Raw genomic sequence first — 23674 nt, forward strand, 5'->3', positions numbered from 1 at the left:
TAAATAATCTTGCTGGATTCATGGCAAACTCTCCCTGGAATTTTTAAAAGCAGAAGGCTGCTTTGATATTATTGAAGGTGTGAAAGAGTCAACGTTTGGCAGATCAGTTGGACTTCCAGCTTTACTTGAAAAAACAAAACAAAACAAAACAAAAAAAAACCTTAGATTTCACCTGAACTTCACTTTCTTATAGTTTGGAAATACCTGCCTGTGCCTCTTCCAAACAACGAGCACAATAATAAAACCCCAACTCACTCACTGTCTGTATAAGGTGCTGTAGTCAGGGCTGCTGGTTCTGGAGTGTTTCAGATGATGAATCATGGAGAGATGAACAACCTGAGCACAAATAGGGGACAAGTGAGCGTGGCAAATATAGAAACAAGCCGCTGGCTGTAGGGGGGCACTTGCTGGTAATGAGCGAGAGACTGACTGCTGGGTGACTTCTAGTTGCCAGAGTGAGGCTGGGAAGTCAGCCTTGTTCAGATCAGTCCAGAATTCAACATTTTAATGCTCTCATCTCCTCAACAGCTCAGGGCCCTATCAGAGCAGAACACTATTTGACCTTAAGTCAGGGTCTTGTCAAAATGTCCAGCCAACTTTAAGAGGCTCCCACTGGCCAATGATGAGATGATGTGAACATCAAGGACTTCAAATCAGTCTAAATCCTCCAATTTATAATGGTACTTAAAAACAGTGATCTCCACTGGAAGGTGACATGAAAATTTGTAAATAAAAGAATCAAACATTTATCCTGTCCCTCTGACATGAACTGTACCAAATAGATGAGACATTTTCTCTTTACAGAAGTATTTCAGCAAAAATAATGAAGCAGGAATGATAGAATCAGAGTATCATTATTTTGTAATCCTTAGTGAATTACTGAATCTAGACATTAATCATTAAAGGTTATTAACACCATAAAAGGACCCCCCCCCCCCATTATGTGTGTTTGGGAAGCTAGTTCTCTTGGTCTCCCTGTACTCCCTTAAGAAATAGGGGCGGGGATGGGGATCTAACATCCTGCTGGCAGTTGATACTTGTAGATGGAGAGATTTGGGTTCTGCAGTGTGACTGGGTTGGAAATCCTAGCTTCTGAACACCAATGCTTGGGTCAATCTATTTGCTCCCTAGTGCTTAATCCTCTTGATTGGTGAAATGGAAGTAACAATCATGCTTACCTCAAAGCGTTGATATAAAGATTAGATATGTTTCATGTATTCATTTAATCAAAACTGAGTGCTTATGTCTTCAGCTCTGGGAGGGAAATGGATGAAGCAGTAATGAAAATACAGGGGACAGGCTTCGCCTTCAAAGGGTAGATCAGATGACACAGTAAGTGCTGAATAAGATGCAGTATTTCGAACAGCTGCAGGTATGAGGAAAATGCAACATAGCAATCTGACAGAGAGCCACTTCCAGGGAGAGGATCTGCAACATCACGCAGGGGGATCTGGGACAGTCTGGCTCAGGTGACAGTTGAGTCCTATGTGACTTATGGGAGGTGCCTGCCATGGAAGATCTGGTTTTCCTAGTACAGTAGTGGTTTTCGCCCACCTAAATGTCCCTGCCTATTTGGCAGCGTCTGGGCAGTTCGGGTTGTCCCAGCTGGGGGAAAGGCGATGTTCTGGCGTCTCGTGGGCAGAGGCCAGGAATGTTGCACTCTTTATCCTACAATGCACAGGACAGCCTCCACCCTAAGAAATTAACGGGTCCAAAGTGTCAACAGTGGCGAGATCGACAAACTCCGGTACAGAGAAAACCTCAGCGACAGGATCAGCAAGGAGCTAGTTGGTCTTGGGCAACAAACGCAAAGCTGGTGTGACAGTGGATGAGGATGAGGTGGCAGAAGTAAACTGGGCTGGAGATGGAGCGCTTTCTTAGTACTCAGTGAAGGATTCGGAACCGTCCCCAGAGCCGCGGGCATCCCTTGGGGCGTGTTAAGCAGGGAGAAAGGCGCCCATGTGAAGCGCTCAGCACACACAGGCGCTCGGTAACACTATTATTTATTACCACCATTGTGCCTTCCCTACTCCGCCCAGCCCGACCCAGCCTCGGCGTGGCCGCAGTGACTCCTCCTGGCCAGCAGAGGGCGCCGGCCGACACTTGGCCAGCGGCCGCCCGGGGCGGGCCTCCTCTTGCCGTCCCCCTTCGTCGTCTTTTCCCTTCAGGAGAAGTCGGGAAGGTGGCGGCGGCGGCGGTTGTCCCGGCCCGGCCGGTTGGTGTGGCCCGTCAGCGCGCGCTCCGCAGCGTCCGCGCCGCGTCGAGCCCAGTCGAGCCGAGCAGCGCCGCGGCCGCCGGGTCCGGCGCGGGCGGCGCGCGCTGACGGAGGGCTGCGGCCGCGGCCAGGGCGGCCCGTGGGACCGCGGGCCCCCGGCGCAGCGCCGCCCGGCTCCCGGCCCTGCCGGCCTCCTCCCTCGGCGCCGCGGCCATGGCGGCCAGCGCGAAGCGGAAGCAGGAGGAGAAGCACCTGAAGATGCTGCGGGACATGACCGGCCTCCCGCACAACCGAAAGTGCTTCGACTGCGACCAGCGCGGCCCCACCTACGTGAACATGACGGTCGGCTCCTTCGTCTGTACCTCCTGCTCCGGCAGCCTGTGAGTGCCGGGCGGCGGGCGGCGGGCGGGGGTCCCGCCGGGCCCGGGGACGCGGCGCGGGAGGCCGTTGGGGCGCCGGCTGGGGCGGCGGCGGGACGCGGCCGCGGGGCCGGGCGGGGCGGGGCGGGGGAGGCGGCGGGCGGGATGCGCTCGGCCCCGGGGCCGGGCCGGGATGCGCTTTCGCTTCGGCCGGGCGAGGGTCCAGCCGCGGGGCAGCCTTCGTGGGTGGGGCGAGGGCGGCGGCGGGTCCCGGAGGCGGCGGCCCGGGCGAGCATCCCCGGTTCCGCCGAGCGGCCCCCGGCTCGGCAGCGCGGGCGCGGCGGGGCTGTGGGAAGACGCGGGGAGGCCGGGGAGGCCCACGCGGGTCCTTTGTGTGCCCCGCCTCCCCGCCGCCGGCGCTGCGGGCCCCGGCCCGGCACCTGCCGGGCGCCGTGCGGGGCTGAGGGAGGCGGGGTGGGGCCTCTGCTCGCCCGGAGCGCAGGCACCGCGAGTGTCCCGGCCCCGCAGCCTCTGGACGGCGGCCTGTGTCCCGAGGGAGGCCGAGGGGCTCCTAGCGGGAGCGGGAGGCGGAGAAGCGGGCCGCGGTTGTGAGTGTTGAGTTTGGGGAAAGTTTTGATGGAAATCAGGCTCTGGTGGGGAGTTGTGTGATTTCTAAATACGGCTCGCGGTGTCTGAGACTCCTGGATCGATACGCAAGTGTCCTGGCTGCACACGCCAGTGGGGAGAGATGGCCAGACAACATTGTTTCCAAAAATGTCATTGCCGTCTTGAATTAGATGGTTTGTATCTTTTCTCTTTTTTTTCTTTTTTTTTTTTTTTTTGCTCCGTTAAGCTTTAGTTTGGTAAGGTCTTTTCCCCCCTCCTGTGAATTATCATTATTATTATTATTTTTTGCTGTGAAGTTCGATTTAGAAAGTTGAATAATTTTGAAACTAGTAAGGTGCTTTTATATACTGATGATCTTGGATTCAAAGTAAGTTACTAACGAAGTGGGAGTTTTCGAAATAATTCTCAAAATCTTTGTAAGATTAGTAACCGAGATAAATAAATAGGAAGACGGGCTTCCTAAAAGTTGGAAAATGCAGGACATTCCAGTTAGTGTACGCTTTGCTTTAGTTTTTAAATTTTATTTAGGCAAAGTGACATTAGCTTTCCATATTATTACAGACATTTTTGGGGGGTGTGTACAAGGTTTTCTGTGAAGCCTTAGGGTGTACTGATGAATACAGCAAAAATCCGTACTCTTTTGGCACTTACATGCTCATGGCGAAATGGTAATACATAAATAAGAAAAGTGTCAGGGGTAAGTACTGTGCTCAGCATTAAAATAGAGTGATAGAAGAATCCCTAGAGTAACTTTTTTGTTGTGTAGTCAGGGAAACAAGTTACCAGAGGTAGGTGATATTTAGGAGATATTCTGGTTCATGGTTTTCATTTATAAATGAAGTAAAGCCTGAGAGTTAAGTAACTTATGTTGGCAGCTTTGGTTCAGATATTAAGCTAATAGTCTGTTTATTTAAAGTGTGCTTGACTTTTTAAATTTTCTTAATTGTGTTTATTTACTTTTTTTTATGGTACTAGCAGTTGAACCTAAGGCCTCACACATGCTAGGCAAGCACTCAGCCACTGAGCCACATCCCCCAGCCTTTTGTGAAAGCATTTTTACTGTGAAATAGGTTTCTGCCAAGTTGCCCAGGCTCACTTTGAATTTGCTATCCTGCTGCCTCAGCCTACCCAGTAGCTGGGATTGCTTCTGTGCTCAGCCACCCTTAGCCTGTATATGACTTAATAGGAGCTTAAGAAGTACACCTTGCTGTTACTAAACACAAGGTCCTTTGATACATTTAAAGTATTTGGTTGGAAATGTATATTTATTTTTCTGTTCTAGGTTTCCAACATTTGTGTGTAGTCCTTCAAAAGTACAGAAAGTACTTTCCTTCCAGCAAACATGTAATGTAAAAGAAATATTTCCAAATTTCATCTTAAACTGTATGCTTTAGAAACATTCTGTATAAAAGGATATCTCAGTATAATGATAATTGCTTATTTTAGTGGAACTTCATCTGTAACAGGTAGGACTTCATGTCTCCATTCTGTTTCACCTTGCCTGTCACAAACACTGTGGGAAGCACTGGAATTATTTGGATCTTACTCTCCTTACAGAGGTTACATTCTAAGCAACTAGTTACAGTGCATTGTAATATTTCCTTTCTGAGTGTACTGTGAAATACATCAATGGATGCAGAAGTCTTCATAAAAGAGTTGATACCTGAGTATAGACCTTTAAAGATAAGTTCCACACAGCAAGTAGCTTTCTGTAGTTAATGGATCAAGTGCTTATGAGCTAGTTAAACCTGCTTTTGAATTGTGCTTCCAAGTAATAGCTATGTGATATTGAGAATGGCGTTCAATACTTGAGTTTGTGTTTTCTCATATATGAAATGGTGAGGATAAAATTCCCTTTAATTTTGGATGTAGATTTGTTTTAAACATCTCATACAATGCCTTGTATATAATAGGTGCCCAACTGATGAGGAGCCTTGGAAAAGTCTTTGTATGTTAAGAAGCATCCTAATTTAAAATCTAAGTTCAGAGTTTTTTAGTATAACCTGAAACCTGACTCAAACTGATGTAAAAATCTGAAAGAATTTATTCATTGGTGTAAAGTGAAACTTAATCCAGTATCTTAATGATATTGATTAGATTTCCCTCATCCAGACATGTTTGCCCCAGCTCCTGGGGCCACATACTGTCTTAATTATGTTGTTGGTCTACATTTTCTGAAGTTCTACCTTTCAGTTTGATTGGATTAGCTTAGGTCTTGTGGCTAACTTGAACCAGTATTCTGGTTGGGTGCACTACTTTGCCTTCACTGGAACAAGAATCTCTGAGTTCCCAGATCAGGAATTTCAGATTCTTGGAAGAATACAGGAATCTCAACCAGCAGATGTCTTCTGCAGAAGCTGGGTGTAGTGGCATTCACCTGTAATTCCAACTGCCCTTGAAACTGAGGCAGGAGATTGTGAGTGGGAGGCCAGCCTGGGCAACTTTCTGAAAATCCCGTTTTACAGTGGGGAAAAAAAAATTAAAAACCTCTTTTATCTATTCAGTTTTAAGAAAGAGAAACTAGGGCTGGGGAGATAGCTCAGCTGGTAGAGTGCTTGCTTTGCAAGCACAAGCCCCTGAGTTCGATCCCCAGTACTGGAAAAAAAAAAAAAAAAAAAGAAACTAAAATTTCTAGAATAAAGATTTACTATGATAGAATGCTCACAAAATTAGTAGAGAATAAATTATTGTCTTACTGTGAAATTCCAGGTCGCAGAATATTGGGGAGCGGAGGGGAGAATCTGCTGCAGAATATTGAAGAGACTGTAGCTCCTGAGAATTTCTGTCTATAAAAAACAATAATGCCAAAAAATGACTTAGGAAGTAGCACAACTACTGAGTTTAATAATTTTTATGCATTTATTGTATAGATGACATAGTTGAAAGAATAGGAATTTTAATGTCAGATTTTGACACTGTTACTAGTTTTATGACTTAGGGCAAGGTATTTAAGTGAGGCCACTGTGTGCAGGTTGACTTGGATCCATCTCCTTAGTTTCAGTTTTTAAATTCCTGTTAAGAGCTGGGTGCTGTGCTCGAGTAATCCCAGTTATTTCAGAGGTTGAGGTGGGAGGATCACATGGCCAGCCTGGGCAATTTAGTGAGACCATATTTTAAAATGGAAAAGAAAAATTAAAAAGGGCTGGGAATGTAGCTCAGTGATAAGAGTATTTTGCTGGCATGGGTGAGGATCCTGGGTTCAATCCCCAGTATTGCAAAACAACAACAAAGGACTGTATCTGTTGAATACATAATATATTCCAGGATGGAACTCAGGTATAAGTATGAAGTAAGGCATGTAGGAGTACCCCATTTAAAAATGATTCATAAAATTTTTAGTGAGGTGTAGATAAAATAAAAAATGATGTTAGCAAAAGTTTGCCATTCTTACTGCCAGCTATTTTATTGGCCAATATGTTCCAACTTGGAATTTCATAGGTGGTAAATGTAGCCAGATAGTAACTTATTCTCTATTAATTTTGTGGGCATTTTGATTCTTAGGGTGAGTCTTTATTTCAAAAATTTTATTTTTTTAAATTAAAATTGAGTAGATAAAAGGCATTCAGTATTTTAAAGGGTGGATTCTAATCAAATACTCTTTTAGAGCTCTGTTTATATTTAGGACCTCATGAGGTCATAGAGGGTAGGGATTTATAGTCCTAATTACTTTTTTCACTTGTTTTGATTCTCTGATATGACTGCATTCAGTAAGGTGTTTTGACAGTGTAGTAAAATTTCAGTTTATAATAAGTGGCAGAATTATTTGACACCTTTTTTAAACATTAGGACTTTTTTACTGAGTGAAACACTAGCCCGTGTTTTAGGATATGAGTTAAATATTATCAAAATAATAATAATAATTGTACCATTTATTAAATGCTAGCAGCAGGCATTATTCTGTCGATAGTCATATGAAGAAGGTACTGTTATCTGCCTATAACTTTAAATTGTAAAATTAATGTACATTCTTAATCCTTTGCTGCAATACCTTGCTTGATGTTGAGATGCAGAACTAAAGTTGATTTCACTTGTAAAGGATATATAATTTCCAGACTGACTGTGGTAGTGGTTCATGCCTATAAATCTAAGAGCCTGGGGAAGCTGAGACAGGAAGATCACAAGTTACAGGCCAGTCTCAGCTAAGCAACTTAGAAAGTTAGTGAGACCCTGTCTCAAAAATTAAATAGTCTGGGAATGTAATTCAGGGATAAAGTGCCCCTGGGTTTTATCCTCAGTATCCCCCATGACCCCCCACCAAAAACAAAAAAAAAAAGAAAGAAAAAGAAAAAGATGTCATTTCCTTATATTACAAATTGTTTTGATCCTTTAGGGAATTTAAATGGCAGAACAGGTAGTTTATGGATGTGCATCATACATGTTTGTGTCTTTTTTTTTTTTTAAAGAAACGTAGTTCCAATATATGAGTTCTTATCTTTGGATTTTATTCAGACACTGCTGTTGTGTATTCTGGGATGTAGTGGGAATATGGTGTTGCCTGTTCAACAGCAGTTCTTTTAAATTTGACATATTCATACTACCATGTACTATGATTCATTTTCTTAACTTACACTGTAAATAAAACCCCTCATTCTGTGCAGTCAGGAATGATAGATTTGTCTAAGAAAACAAACATAAAAGCATATCTCAGGTGTATATATAGATAAATTTATTTATCAAGCTTAGTTTTTATTTTAACATATAATTTGCCCATGCCTTTATGGAACATCACATACGACTTCTTTGAATATGAATCTGCCAATTTGATGCTTACTCCTTTTTCTATTTTTGAGACAGGGTCTTGCTCTCTTGTACAGGCTGGCCTGAAACTCTTGGGCTCAAGGGATCCTCCTGCCTTAGCCTCCAGAGTAAATGGGACTGTAGGCCCATGCCATTGCTCTTGGCTCTTAACTTGCCTTTAGTAATTTGAATATTGAATTGTTCTAGATTTTTATGATAATTGAAAAGTCTTTTTACAGTTTTTGTCCATAGTTAAATAACAGCTTTTCCTAGTAACATAACATAGGTGTCTCTAATATACTTTGTTTAGTTTATAGAAACAATTTTTACTTAGATTATTATTTTATATACTATTTAGTTAAGTTTTATATTTTAGCTAGTACTGTAACAGACAAGTGTAAAATAATACAGTTGGAAGGATCGAGAGAGTGGCTTTCTAGCCATGAGTGGTCAGTTGCAGTGGGCATTAGCTACTGAGTTTTTCAAAGGGAAGAAGCAGCATGATTTGTCCAGCAGATGGGTTAAGAAGGAGATTCTTCTGTACAGTGCTATGAGTACTGGGAAAGCTTTTTGGCATTCAAGGGGTGGTGACATCATTTGACTTTAACTTGCTACGACAGCATTTCCATATTTATTACCTTTGTTCTTTAGTCATTTGTCCATGGTTTTTGGCATAGTGCAATTACAAACACTTGGGCCCTTAGTTCCAAAGTAAAGTATAGTATATCTAGTTTACATTTGTATTAAAATTTTAAGTATTAATGAATTGAATTCTAAATGCCAAGAGTTAAGAAACATTGTTTTAAGAAACTTACTGACTGCTGGATCTTAATTTGGAAATCATTGCCTGTTTCAGTAGCATTATTTGGAAAACAAGCAGATCTCCTTATACTGATACTTATTTTAAGTTAAAGCATATTTTGTATAAAGACTTCTAAGTAAGGTATTAATCTGTTTGATTGATTACAGAGAGGGAGGTCATACTTACAACTTGCTTTTGTTATGATTGCTTTTTTAAAAGAATTAACTGGAGATCATATTAAAGATATTTGAAACCCTGTGAGAGAAACTTTTGCTGGAACCAGAACTGCTATTGGGTTAAGAGAGAAAAGATAGGGAGGGTGGGGAGCAGTACATAATGATCACTGTCTTTGGATAATGTAAAGCCTGTCATTGGAAGAGATAATAGGTTTATTTTGTATCACTTGAGGGGGAGATAAGGCATCCGTGTATGGAAGTTGTAGAGAAACATGTTGAGAAAAGGAAGAGAAATTTCCTTGTAATTGTCAGATTCTAACTTGTCCTTTCCTTAATTTTTGTTAAATTTTGTAAGCTCTTCGATAGGGGAAGTATGAAAATTAGTAGAGCTAATAATGGAAGGAAATGTAAAAACTTTTGCTCATTTTTTCTCTTGAGACCTTTTTACCTCTTGGTGACTCTTGGTGGTCCTGACTTTGAACACTTGTGTTTAGTAGATACTTTTTGAAAAAGATTGCTAGTGTATAGTAAAGAAACTTGATGTTTTTGAAATTTAAAAAAGTTCCTAAAGTATTGTAGGAATGTATTTTCATTGGTTACAAAACCTATAAATACATATTGTTTGAGTTTAATTTTGAAAAGCAAGAACAACTCATTTTCTGTTCTTTTTAATATTTTACTTTTAATTCAATTTTAAATTTTAATCAAAGTATACATGCATATAAACAGCAGTAACCTATTCTTTCCCCTAATTTCTGATTAGCATTGAAAGAGACTTTGAACTTTAGGCTATCCTCCTATATTTACCTTGTTATTTCTAACTAACATAGTATTACTATTTAAAGTTTTTTTTTAAATTTTGGCTTTTATCTATTGAATTTTTTACTGTAGAAGGAAGAGGATAAGAATTTGGTCCTTCTTAACATTCTTCCCCACTCTTCACCTATGTAACCTTTCAAATTTATAACTGTTAGGTTTTCTTCATTTGATTTGATTTCCATGTATGCATTATTAATCTATCTGTAGATAAAATATCTCTGGCTGAGGTTTAAAATTTCTCTCAATATGATCAGACATATATCAGGTACCTTTATTTTTTGATATTTCTTTTCTAATTCTGTGTTCTGGAAGTGCTGCTTTCTGAGCCTCTGTTGCAACTGTAAACATTGGAACTTCTATCTTCACTCCCAGCCCTGGAGTCTCTTTCCTAGACATCCCATCTCTGATAGCCACTGGATTAAACATGAGTGGGAAGTCAGTTTTAGAGCTCAGAGGCTGAAAATGTCTTATTCTGCCCTTATTTAAAAAATTTATACTTTATCTACATATACAAAGATGAAAATACTTTATTCTTGGAACTTTATAGACATTGGTTGGTTGTCTTAACCTTTAGTGTTGCTGTTGAGAAATCTAGTCTTATTCCTGTTACTGATTCTTCATGATCCATTGTTTTTCATCCTTTTTTTTGTGAGTATGATTTTATCCCAACTCTTCTGGACCTCATGGAAGTATTTCGGTGTAGGTCTTTTGTTCAGCGTAATAGACTTTTATTTGTGTTTAGTTTGGGCACTTTGTTTTGTTTTTTCTTCTAGTTCGGAGATATTTGTGCTAATCTTTGTGGGGAGATTAAAAAACAAAAACAAAAAAACCCTGGCTTCCACTATTCTGAAAGCCAAGTTCAGGGAGGTTGACTGAGGACGACATACAATCTGTCATTCCGTGTGAAGAGGCTCACGTAATCTCCAGTTTTTAGCCTGACACACAACAGTGTTCAGCTGTGCTTGAGTCCAGAGTCTCATTTTTATAACCTGACTACATTTAATTTTCTTCAGACTCTGCTTAGGGCCTGTTTGTTGCAGGAAGGCTTGTGGCTGTTGAGGAACTGGGAGTCTTACGATTCTTGGCCCTACGTGAGCCCCTAACTGCATCCAAATCCTTCAGTGAGTCTTTTCACAGGTATTGTAGTGGGAATTAACTTCCATTTGACTTTCCGTATTCTGCAGGAGCTTCTGTTTAGGCTTTCTCTACAAAGTCCGTTATTGCTAGCATATTCATTTTTGTTTGTTTTGAGACAGGTTCTCACTGTGTTGCCCAGGCTGGTCCTGAACTCCTGGGATCAAGTGATCCTCCACTTCAGACTTCTGAGTAGCAGGGTCCAGTCATATCACAGTGTTTAACTAGGCATGTATTTTTATCTTTTAAATGTTTTATTAGAAAACTGTAGTGTGCTTTTGGGCTCCTTCCATGTTTTCTGTCCTTGTCTCTCATTGGTTAATACTTTTTTATTCCTTTGCTGTTATTTCCTTAGAGGATTAGAAATGTAGTGAAGACATTTTTTTTTTTTTTTTGTCTACCACTGTTACCTGGAATTAATTAGGTTTAAATCATTACTTGAATATTATTTCTTAGTTGCTTGCCCTAAGTATTACAAGGACCTTAATGATGTGGTATTTATGGCTTTCCAAAAAAAAAACCCAAAAACCTCAAATAATAACTGTGACTTATGTCTCTCTGTGTATATGTATAAACTCATTTATGTGTACATACATACGTATGTGTGTATGTATATATACGTACGTATGTATGTATATATATATATAAAATTTATATATAACCTGTATGTGGCAAATATCAGTATTTTAAGATGCGCCCTGGATAGACGAAAGCGTTGAACACTTCAATATATAGTGTTTTGACATCAAGAGTTTATAGTATCTTGATACCTTACTAAAGTCATCTTCTATCTGTTCTAGATGTTAAGTTGTGTAATTTTCACAATATGAAGCATAATATTTTACTGAATAACTAAGATTGGGATAGATCTAATGTCAGATTAACTTTATTACTTTCTGCCAGTAGAATTAGTAACCACATAAATTTCCACAGCTTATTAAAATATTTTAACCAGCTTCTACCCCAGCAGGAGAAAAACAATTAATAAAACTAAATGATATAAGCTTTCTTAATCATCCAGCACAGATTGTTATTTGAATTGAACAAATGGCTGTTTGCAAGATTGTTTGAGGCCTGGTTAAGAGCAGCATACTTGTGGACATATGGAATGAGTCATACCATCTGGTTACAGTCATACCTAGGTGGTGGTCATTAAATGAAAACTCCTGGGGATCTGCATATGACTTAATTATACTGCAAAAACATATTGGACTGTACCAGTAGGTTACTTTGGAACTTGGAACAAATTAACTGGAGAACATACTTTCAAAACATTAATACTGCAGTTATTCAATGAGTCAAAAATTTTTTTGGAAGAAACTTAAAATGTGTATTTTAGGATTTGGAATGGGTGGTACCTCAGTATTGGCCCTGTAAAAATCATGTGGTTTACTTGCCCAACACTTCCATCAAATAGTTATGACTAATATCATTACAGTAAGTATTTATAAAACACTGAATTCTCATGGTAGCTAGTCTAGGCTTAGCCATGAAAGGAAGTGTCATCAATTTTCAGGATATATATTAAAAATAAACGTTCACTTTTATTCTATTAAGAATGTGGTTCATTGAAGTGATTAAATTTGGTAGGTGAGAAAATAGTCCTTAAATGAGAACAAACTTTTATTACTGTAAAAATTTTACTTATTTTAGATTGTCAGTAATATGAAATCCGTGCTTGTGTGTGGTATGTGTGTGTGTGTGTGTGTTTTAATTTTACAATTTTTATAGCTTTTTGTGGTACTATAAATTGAACCCAGGAGTGCTCTACTGCTGAGTTACATCCCCTGCCCTTTTTATTTTTTATTTTGAGACAAGGTCTAATGGAGTTACTCAGACTGTTCTTAAACTTGTGATCCTGCTACCTTAGCTTCCCAAGTTGCTGGAATTATACATGTGCACCACCAGGTTTTTATGTCTTAAATTAGCATACATTAAAATTAACTTTTTTGTGTATGAATCTTAATAGATTCATGAAATTACCACTACAATCAGAACATGAAGCTGTTAATCACCCTGAAAAGCTTTGATAGCCTTTGTTTTTCAAACTCAATCCCTGACAAAAACTATGGTTCTTCCTACTGTAGGTTGTCTTTTCTTTATAAATGGAATCAGCCTTTCTAGATTGCCTGCTTATACTCTGCATGATAACTTTGAGACTGAGTTAGTTGTTATAACTCAAAGTTTGTTTTTTCTTATTGCTAACTAGTATTTCTTTGCTCGCTTTATCAGTTTCCCTTTGGAAGGGCAGTTGGACTGTTTTTAGTTTTTTGATGGCATTTCAGTGGTGTTGCTATAAATATTTAAGTGGAAGTTTTGGGGTAAATATAAATTTTCACTTCACTTGAGTGAATACCTTGGAGTGGAATTGCTAGGTTATATGGCAAATATATTTACTTTTATTAAAATATTGACAATTTCTTGTTTTTGTTTTCTCTTTGTACTGGTTTGGAAGCTGTACATTCCATATTCTTTTATAGTCACCATTTAAATAATATCCATACTAAAATTTTAGGATTAATTATTATTTTAATAGCATAAGAGAGTTCTTAAAATAGAGTACCCTGCCAGGCAGGGTAGCACATGCCTGTAATCCCAGCTCTGGGGATGCTGATACAGGAGGATTGTGAGTTCAAGGCCAATCTCAGCAAAAGAAAGGCATTAAGCAACTCAGTGAGACCCTGCCTCTAAATAAAATACCAAATACGGCTGGGGATGTGGCTCAGTGGTTGAGTGCCCCTGAGTTCAATCCCCACTGCCCCCCTATGCCTCCCCAAAATAGAGTACCCTAAGTGGTGGTGTTGAAAAAAAGGGTTCAGTTTCTTCATTTTTCCTCCTACAAAGTGGACATTATTGTAATCAGATAATTGTTTAGATTTGCCCTTTGTGCTTGTCAGTTTCTTTGCTCACCCTTTTATATCTTAAGAACTTCATAGTTTTTTTCTTCTTAAGGTACATACAAAATATTTAATATTTTCTTTAGCGAAGATCTTCTGGGGTAGGCTCGGGTTTTTAAAATCTGAGACATCAATATTTTGATCTCATACTTTAAAAATAGCTTTTCTAGAGTTATAATAGTTACTCCCTCATACCACTTGAAGTTAATATTCTTATGTTTCATTGAGAAGTGTATTTAATCTGTCAAATTTTGTTTCTTCTTTTTTTTTTGATTGCTTTTAAGATCTGAAGTTTTACCAGAATGCTTCCATGAATTTTATGTATTCTGATTTTGATAAACTATGCCTGTAGATGATATGTGCCTTTTGTTAAGTTTGAAAAATCTCACTTTTCTTCAAATGTTTCCTCTCTTTCATTCTTTCACTACTTTCTCCTATTCAGAAAAGGAATTGATTAGATGCACGTTAGACCTAATTTTATCCTCCTTTTTTGTCTATCTTTGCATTATTTTGCCTTTGTATTTACTTTTTCCAATTCATGTATTCTTACTTCAGATAGGTCTAATCTGCTCTTTAGCTGATTTGTTGAATTTCTAATTTCCACATTTATAATTTTCATGTCAGAAAATTCTTGAGTTTTAAATTAGTCTCTTTTTCCTTTTGGGAAGTGGTTGGTCCTTAGATATCACCCTTACTTTCTAAAAAATCCAGAAAATGTTAGCAGTTTTTTTTTTTTTTTTTTTTTTTTTTTTATAATTCATGAAAAAGTAGAGAAGCATTTTTAGAATATCTAGTCTACCATATTGCTGCTAAAAGTAGAATATGATTAAATATGCAAGATGCCAGTTGAAGTACTTTATACATTTTCATTTTCTTCTGCCCTAGAAATTTGTTTTTGCCAACCAGTTGCTTTACATCATATAGTCCATTCTTGGTTATTGTGAACACTTTTCCTCAGACTATTTTCTAATTTATATTATGTGCACTTATATTTTAAACTTGCATGTTTGTTTTGTTATTTATGATTTTAGAGAGATTCTATTTTCTTTTATTCTGGACATAAAAGTTATGGAAAGATTGGGTTTTTTTGTTGACTTTGAAACAAAGTGTAGAACGTTCTGGAGAAGACTGAACCTTGGTAGAATTTATATCTTGATAGAGATGCATGGGAATTTTGGTAAGCTTTTTTTTTTTGGCATGGTAATTAACATACATATATTTAGAGTAGTGATTCTCAGTTGGCAGGTTTTTTCCCTCTAGAGATTTTGGTAGTGTCTGGAAATATTGGATTGTTATTAATTGATGGAGGACACTATTGATATTTAGTGAGTAGAGACCAGGGATGCTGCTCAACATCCTACAATGCATAGGATAACCCCATAAAATTAATGTGATCCCAAATGTAAATAGTGCCAAGGTTAAGAAACTGATTTAGAGCAGGTAAGATAAGGTGTTGATGCTGGTGGATGGGTTTATGGGATTTGGGAGCAGGAAGGTTTTCCTTTAGAAAAATCAAAAGAGGTCCTTAGAAAGAAAGACCATGCTCTCTTTCTCATTTTTTTTCCCCCTAATTATTCAGCAAAGACACGTCCATAAAGCCAAGCCTTAAAGACCAAATTATCTGACTGCCATTACTAGCCAATTAGACTTTCCAACATTTCTTCGCATTTTTTCTAGTTATAGAATAGTACATATTCATTGTGGAAAACTTGAAGAGAATAGAAAATTCAAAAAAGAAAAAATTATTTAATCTCATCTTCTATCTGCAAAGGACTTAACATTTTGGAATATTTGGTTGGTTTTCTTTGAAGAGTATTTTTTTAATGTAGTTCTGAAAGCACTATTAATTTTATCTCAAAAAATTAAAACAAAGCTTCAGTGTTCGTAATGTTACAAAGTTTCATTAATCTACCCTTTTGGTATTGAAGTATTTCTAATGTTTTCCTAATATGAATAGTGTTTGGACAGCTTGTCCATAATTATTTACATTTCAGATACCTCTTTTAGAATAGCTTCCCCAAACTGGTATTGTTGGGTCAAATGGCACATATGAGGTGGTTGGTACAAATTGGTGCATTTATGAATGTATGAGGTTATTCATTTTCACTGTAAACTCGTCATTCTGTTACTGAAGAGATTAATAAAGTCAGTCTTAAGTTTTTCACCACCCTGTTTTTATAAGCATTTGATAACCATGTACAAAGCTTTTTTTTGGAGGCTAAAATAAGAAATCCTTTATATTCTTTAGTTGGGGGGATATAGTTGATCTGCCTGAATGAATGGAATATAAAAGAACAATTAGAGAAAGCAACATGAATACACGTTAAATCTCCTTAGGATCACTCAATTTATGTAATAAATGGGGTCTTGCAAAATTGCGTCTGCCATTTTTGTAAATTGAGTTCTGTTTTAAGTGTACTGTGAGTACTCATTTAAAGAAATTCCGTAAATGAGTGTTCTTATTAAAAATGTCCTTTCATAGTTTGGTTATGAGTACATTTTGGTTGCATTCGTTTCCTAAGTTGTTTTGTTCATTTATTTAGGTTATATGAATACTTTCTGGTAGTGCTAGGAGATAAGTAAATATACTATACATTGTTCCGTATTCAGGAGATTACATCTATGTAATATAACTTTAAAATGTCAGCATTAGCTTTGTGAATTGCTCTCTCTTTATTGAACAATTTGAGAGTTACAGAAGAGTGTAATTCTTTGCTCTAAAATTCCCGAAACATAACACCTTTATAGTACTAGTGTTTGATCCTCAAAGAAAGTTTTTCTTTTTGCCTTTTCTGTTTTTAAAAAGGTGTGCTATTACAAAGGAAATGGAAAGGTAAAACCTTTTCTAGAATAAGGAAAAGATATTAGGGAATGAGGAGACCCTGAGTTGCAAAGTGAGAGGAAAGGAATGGACACATTTGAGAAAAAAAAAATAGTAAGATAATTTCTTCTTAAATTGTTTTGGGACAAGGTAAGGTATTAAAATATATATGTGTGTATACATATGTATATGCATATTACGTTTATGAAATGTACTAATAAACTTCCTCCAAAGTGGTAAATTTAATCTTGTTCTTACAATATAGCTAGATTGGAAGAGAGTATAATGTTTTAAGTTAATAATAATGACTTCACACTTTTAGAAATTTTATAAGAAATTTTGAGGTTTAAAAGTAATCTCTAGAGCCTTAATTTGTGATTACAAATTAATTGTAAAGGTATTTGAAAGTTATTCATATTTTCTTCACAGTTATTCAAGTTTCTTCACAGTTAAATTTGAAAGTTTTACTAGAATTGCTGCTGTTTAGTGTCTCCCCTGTTCAGTATTCATTTCTGTTATTTTATGACCTATCAGGAGCTGGAAGGAAAACAAATGTATTAGTTAAAATTTAAAACAAGGAAAGCAAAAATAATATGGAAATCCAAGTTAACTTTCTCACCTCAAAATGTGAAATAGATAAAGCGTAGCTTGTCTTAATTTAGATCTTGACCTGAAAGGTATGTTATTCATCACTGACAAATGGTGGGGGTGGGGGAGAAAGAAGAAACAGGATATGAAAATTGAGGGGCTTCTGTTAATTCTGAACCTTAGTGTTTCGATTTAATATATTGTACATTTCTAGAACGTTATGCACCATATTTAATTATTCAAAAATATTTCCAGAAGAATTTTGGAAGACCTTTGGTTCACTTACATAGTTAAATCTCATATTTAATTAGCATGGCTGATTGCAAATTAACTATGACAAATTCTGTGAAAATATTATTAATCTGCTGTAGAACCTAGGTACCAAATAAGGCCTTTATTAAAGGACATGACCCCAAAGTAATTTTATGCATGAATTTATTTAATCCTAGTTCTTGTGGGTGGATTAGCCACTTCTATTCAGTTCTTCATGTGCCTGATGAAAGATCATCAAGATGAAGTCTTTGTAAGGCCATCCATGTGGAAAGGCTTCTAGGTGTTAAGACCTTAAATGTTGATGAGACATATATCCAATTGTTTATCAAATCCCTTCTCTATGACCCTACTGTTCCCTCTTGAACATTTACTATCCCCTGAGGTGATTGAATGTGTTCTTTATTATAAATCCTTACTTGAATTGATGGAGAGATGGGACTGTATAATAATTTGTTAATTACCTCAAGCTTCCTTTCCTTAGCTTTTGTACAGTTTTCTAAATTAGCCTCATACTTGTTTAAAGCTAGTAGCTCAATCTTAACACATTATTGTCTTTTTTCTTAGGAAGCATGAAATATTTAAATAATTGAATTTTAAATTCTTTACCATAGTGCTCTTCATATAGTCTTTTCCCTTTATTGGAAATACTCTAAAGCAGTTTGTGACTTTTCTAGATACCACGTTATAGGTGCTATGTGTTCCTAGGTAGTTAATTGAATTTATCTTCAAATATATTACTTAATATCAGTCTAACTGAACTTATCTTGATATCTTTTGTGAAAATTATTACTTTAAAATAATTTTTAAATACTTTTAGTTTATGGAATGAGAACACTTTCTGAATATAAATGTGCTAATTAAAATGAATTATTAGATGTCTCGTTTTAAAAATATAATTTTGTGATATATTTTATTTTTTAGGCGAGGGCTAAATCCACCGCACAGGGTGAAATCTATCTCCATGACAACATTTACACAACAGGAAATTGAATTCCTGCAAAAACATGGAAATGAAGTAAGTGTTTTTACAATTTTCAACTTTTTTGTTGGCAGTCATATCATTAAGATTTAATAACTTATTTAAAATGGTGAATTTTACTGTCAGAGTGTTATTTTTGTATTTTATATTTAGGTATTTTAGAATGTACTCATTAATGTCATTGAGATTATTGTTTACTGCATTAATACTTTCCCTTAAACCTGAGATGAGATATATTTTACATTTTACAGTTCAGCAGTGTTGAATATTGCTGGTATTCTCAGAGTACATCTAGTACTGAAATTACTATTAGTCTTTACTTTAAAAGTCCACAGAAAAAAACGAAAAGGAAGAGAATTAGCTCTGTGATACTGTGTTAAGCTTGTTAGATTGTTTTGCAGTTGACTTTCAGTCAAGGTTCTTTCCTTCCTTTTTTCTAAATTTTTAACTTAAGTTTGTGATGTTTAATGTTCAGCAGGTGATTAGTTTAAAGGGGAATGAGATCTGAGGAGCAGCCTAGTGTCATGGGGAACCAGAATAAAGATTTGGAGGGGAACTTTTCCTTTTTGCTTTTATTAGGCTTCCAGTAATTCCATTCTTTTTGCTTGTTTATTTTGGTTTTGTGTTTTGCTGTTAGTAAAAGTAGTGATGTAGTACTTTAGTGATCAGTGAACTAAGGAAGAAAAGTGGGTTATTTTTATAATCTTGGTAAGGATGAGATGGTCAGCCCAATTGATGAATAGTAGCATTTTTATTTCACGGGAAAGTCTTATTTTCTAGAAAGGGAAGTATACTTCATTTGAATTACTCTGGTTGCATATGTTTTAAATTCTTAGTAGACTTTAAAAGAGGTTAAATGTTAAGATTTTATTTTTTCAATCTTCTCTTTACCCTTAAAAAATGTATAAAAGCATTTTGTACTCTACCTTCCTTCCTAATACTTCGTTAATATTTAAGATTGTCTATTTGTGATGCAGATGTTTTTGGTGCTAAAATAGTGAAGAAGAAAGTATAAATTGACAATGATGAAATATTATACAATGCATGTTTCAGAGAAGAAAGCAAATTTTAAAGTCTCCAAATTGTGCCAGTGACAATTATTTTGAGTTCCAGATTTCCAGAATGATGTGGGTACAATATAAGAAAATATAAAATTATATGAAAGGATAGGTTTTTTTTTAATAAATTTTTTTTAAATTTAGAAAAACATAAGAATTGTTAACATTATCTTCTATATGGTCTTATTTTCATTTATTTATTTATTTATTTTTATTAAAAATCATAAATTTACATAGGGCAATGTTGTTTGATTCATTCTGTTATTTTTTTTCCCCTTTCCCCCCCACCCCTCTTTTCCCTCTATATAGTCCTTCCTTCCTCCATTCTTACCAAAGGATAGGTTTTAATGATAGTAAACTTAGAATAATATATTTACTGATTTATATACAATTGAACTATTTGTATAAAGTTTGAAATTAGCCTTGCAGTACAGATTTGGTGTTTCTTAGAAGGTTGGCTTTATATGCAAGATGTTGAAAATTCGAACGCAGTCAGCAATAAAATAAATAATATTCTTACCTTATATTAGAAATATAATAACAATAGATAAGGTTATAGTTACAGACCTGGAAAGGAAACAGTCCATTGGAGATGTTGGAGAAATAAGTAGAACAATGCTGATATGTCCATATTTAAGGTATGGTGGAGACTGGTCTCAGAATACTAAGATTGAAGGAGTAAGAACACTTATGTGAGATTTACCCTCTTAATAAATTTTTAAGTATACAATACATTGTTGTTAACTATGGGCAGGCACAATGTTGTATAGCAGATCTCCAGAACTTACCACAACTGAAACTTTATGCTCATTGAGTAACAATTCCCCATATCTTCCTTAGTCCCTGGTGTCTGCCATTCTACTTTCTGCCTTTATTATTTGGCTATTTTGTTTTTGTTGGAAACTGAACCCAGGGACTCTCCATCACTGAGCTACATTCCTACTCTGTAGTTTGCCTATTGTGCCAGGCTAGCTCAGATGCAGGTAAGTACGTGGAGTCAACTCCCACCCGGGAGTTGAGTGGAAGCAGGCTTTGTGGAGAGTAGCCTGCAAACTCGTTTATTGCGGGACTAGCTATACATTTTATAGATTTCTTGCCCAATCGCAATGTGCCACGGGGGAATCAGACCACCAGGTTCCTATACGATTCCCTTGGTAACACTGAGTCAACTTGGGGTAGTTGTTTACTTTCCTAGGTAGGAGAAGCGGAATGCTCCTCCATGCAAGTTTTCCTTACACACTTGAGACCTTCACTGCTTCCAGCCAAGAACTAGTATTTCTCCCAACACTACTCCTTTTTCATTTTTCTGTTTTGAGATAGGATCTTGCTGATTTGTTCAGACTGGCCTCAAACTTGAGATCCTCCTGCCTCAGTCTCTAGAGTAGATGGGATTACAGTCATGTACCACACTACTTGGCAGCTTGACTATTTTAGAAACCTCATTTAAGTGGAATTATACATTGTCCAGTTATTGACTTGTTTCACTTAGCATAATTTCTCAAGGTACGTCTTGGTCACATCTGAAGAAACATTATTTAATATCAGCATTTAGTATATACAAAAAGATGGGTTTCAAACTCAGCAATGCCCCCTCCAAAAAAACGAAAGAATTAGCATGGATGCATGAATGAATCTAAAATCATGCACAGAGGCATGCAAGTTGATAGACTGCTTAAAGCACTATTATGGTTACTGTGCTAGGCATTATGGATGCAGTTATAGTTGGGTCAAACAGACTTACCCAACAAAGGGTTTACAGTTGGTGAGACAGACAGATATGTAACAAATAGTTGCAATATGGTATTAGATAAATAATGGCAAGAATAAATTTCAGAATAATATGGAAAAGAGATTCAATGTGTTGTTGTGAAGGAAAGGATTGGGAAGATAGAAGCGGCAAATTGCTGGTTTTTGAGTGTGGTTAGGACTTAAGTTGTCAGGGAGAAATGTAGAATTGGAGTAAACACAGTACACAATGAAAAAGGAAAATTTGCAATAGGAAACTCGAAAGTCATAAATGTTAATTAAGGAAAAAAACACTTTCATAGTATGACTTTGGACATTGTAGAACTTAAAATATTGGACTAAATATATTTAGTTCCTTATAGCGTTATCAGTATCTGTGTTTTTAAACACTTAAGAGATGTGTAGAAGGTGAGGATGAATATTATGAAGTGCAGAATGGTTGGTGCAACTTCATAACCCAGACTTCATGGACTTGAAGTGCAGGTGTTTTATTATCAGTTTATCTTAAGCATTTAAATCTTAATTATCACATGCATAGATAATTTATTTCATAAATTTCTTTCCTTTTTTCCCCCTTAACATTTTGTTTGAATCAGACTCCAAGTAAGGCCCACAAATTATGAGTGGGTTAATATGGGATTTAAAATTCTGTACTACTTTTAAAGCCTGGATATTTCACATTTTGAAACATATTGCCATGTTTCTACTGTTACCTTCAATAGTTTAGAAAGAACCATACTCATATATTTAGGATTAAAATGGCACTAGTATATGTCTTGTTCATGAATGGATTAATGCCTAAAGATGAGTGTTTCTGAATTTAAAAATCAGAAAGTGTATTGGCTTTGGCAGCAGTCTTGAATCTTCTGCCCTCGTAGGGGAGTTTTGGTCTGCTGGGGGACATGTTTGATTGTTGTCGCCCTTGGAAGATGTTGTTGACTTAAGCAGGAAAGCACCATGGATGATGGATGACTGACTGACATGCATGCAGTCATTAAATAATGACTTTAAAAATGTTTGTATGTATGTATTGTAAAGGGGATTGAACCCAAGGATGCTTTACCACTGAGTAATATCCCTAGCGCTTTAAATTTTTTTTTATTTTTATTTTTTATTTTGAGACATTGTCTAAGTTACTTAAGGCCTTGCTAAGTTACTGAGATGACCTCAAATTTGCAATCCTGTCTCAGACTCCTGAGTTGCTGGGATTATAGGAATGAGCCACTGCACCTGACTGATGGAAGATTTTTCATGTGTTGAACAAAATTAATCTGTACACCACATGCTTTGAATGTTTCTCTAGACATTTATTTATGGGAAACATTTGCATACAATTATCTGCATATAAAACTTAATCATGTCTTGTATACATTACAGTTGTGAACATCATATTGCCAAAGAAAGTCATGCATCAAGCCCAAAATCAGAGTGAATTACCAAAATACAAGGCAAAGATACAGGGAAACCATTAATTGAGACCGTCAGTGCAATGACTTATCATGTGTGTGTAGCTCGAGGAGATTTCACTTCTGAACTAATATTAAAAATAGTTCACTGTTGTGGAAAATTGCAAAGTTGATGGCAGTACTAAAGGTATCTTGAGTCATCCATAAAGTAACTCCAGATTGGTCTGTTAGTAGCTGTGATAAGCAAATACTTTTTATTTATGATTATGCTTCAAGGCCATACTTTTTACAGAATATGTCATTAGTTTCTACAGCTTTGGTTTTACAGATTATTTGAATATTACTTTAGCATTTTCAGACTTCACCACCATGTTGCATATATTGCAACAAAGTATTTGCTGAATAAGGTTTTGATCTTTTTTTCCAAAAGCAAATTATTTCATGAAACATTTCTGCATATTTTCTGTATGTGTGTCAGTCAGCTTTTGGTCACCATGACAAAATAGTTGAGATAATTAACATATAAAGAAAAAAGGTTTATTTTGGTTCATAGTTTGGGAGTTTCCAGCCTGTGATGATTGGCTTTATTGCTTTGGGCCTGTGACAAGGCAGCACATCATAGTGAGAATGGTGGTGGTGCCAGACTGCTCACCTTATTGCCAGCTAGCAAAAGAAAGTTAAGAGGGCTGAGTCTGAGTCTATAGTTCCCTTCAAGGGCATGCCCCAGTGACCTTAATGACCTCCCCTAGGCCCTATGTTTCATAGGTTCCAGTACTTAACTAATTAATACCATTCTGGGGACTAAGCTTTTAATACTCGGACCACTAATGCTTTCTTTTGTATCAGGTTATTTTAAAAATTTTAATTTTCTAATGATTTTCTCTCTGTCATTTTTTGTTATACTGTGGATAAGGCATGGTGTTCTAGTTAAAGGAATTTCACTGTTGGCTTCTGATGATGAAAGTTAATGGAAGGAGGACCAGTGAATAGTGCTATAGATAATATAATAGAAAAGAAAAGGCAGAAATAAATTTATT

General features: G+C 36.8%; 2 protein-coding genes across 8 annotated transcripts in view; one reads left to right on the plus strand and one right to left on the minus strand.

The window, feature by feature from the left end:
- The window catches only part of LOC306656996 (uncharacterized protein), a gene marked incomplete at its 5' end in the record, with an annotated part of 173356 nt that overhangs the window by 64420 nt on the left and 85262 nt on the right, over nucleotides 1-23674 (minus strand). The window lies entirely within an intron of this gene.
- The window catches only part of AGFG1 (ArfGAP with FG repeats 1), a 70599-nt gene continuing 49081 nt past the window's right edge, over nucleotides 2157-23674 (plus strand). For 5 of the 7 annotated variants that reach the window (XM_079132625.1, XM_079132626.1, XM_079132627.1 and 2 more), the window contains exons 1-2: nucleotides 2157-2595; nucleotides 18370-18463. In XM_079132625.1, coding sequence (XP_078988751.1) covers nucleotides 2429-2595; nucleotides 18370-18463 — 261 coding nt within the window. In that variant the 5' untranslated portion in view covers nucleotides 2157-2428. The remainder of the gene's footprint in view (nucleotides 2596-18369; nucleotides 18464-23674) is intronic. The other 2 variants (XM_079132628.1, XM_079132631.1) reach the window with 1 other exon arrangement.

The sequence above is a fragment of the Sciurus vulgaris genome, assembly GCF_902686455.1.
Source record: "Sciurus vulgaris genome assembly, chromosome: 3".
In the NCBI taxonomy this organism is placed as follows: Eukaryota; Metazoa; Chordata; class Mammalia; order Rodentia; family Sciuridae; genus Sciurus; species Sciurus vulgaris.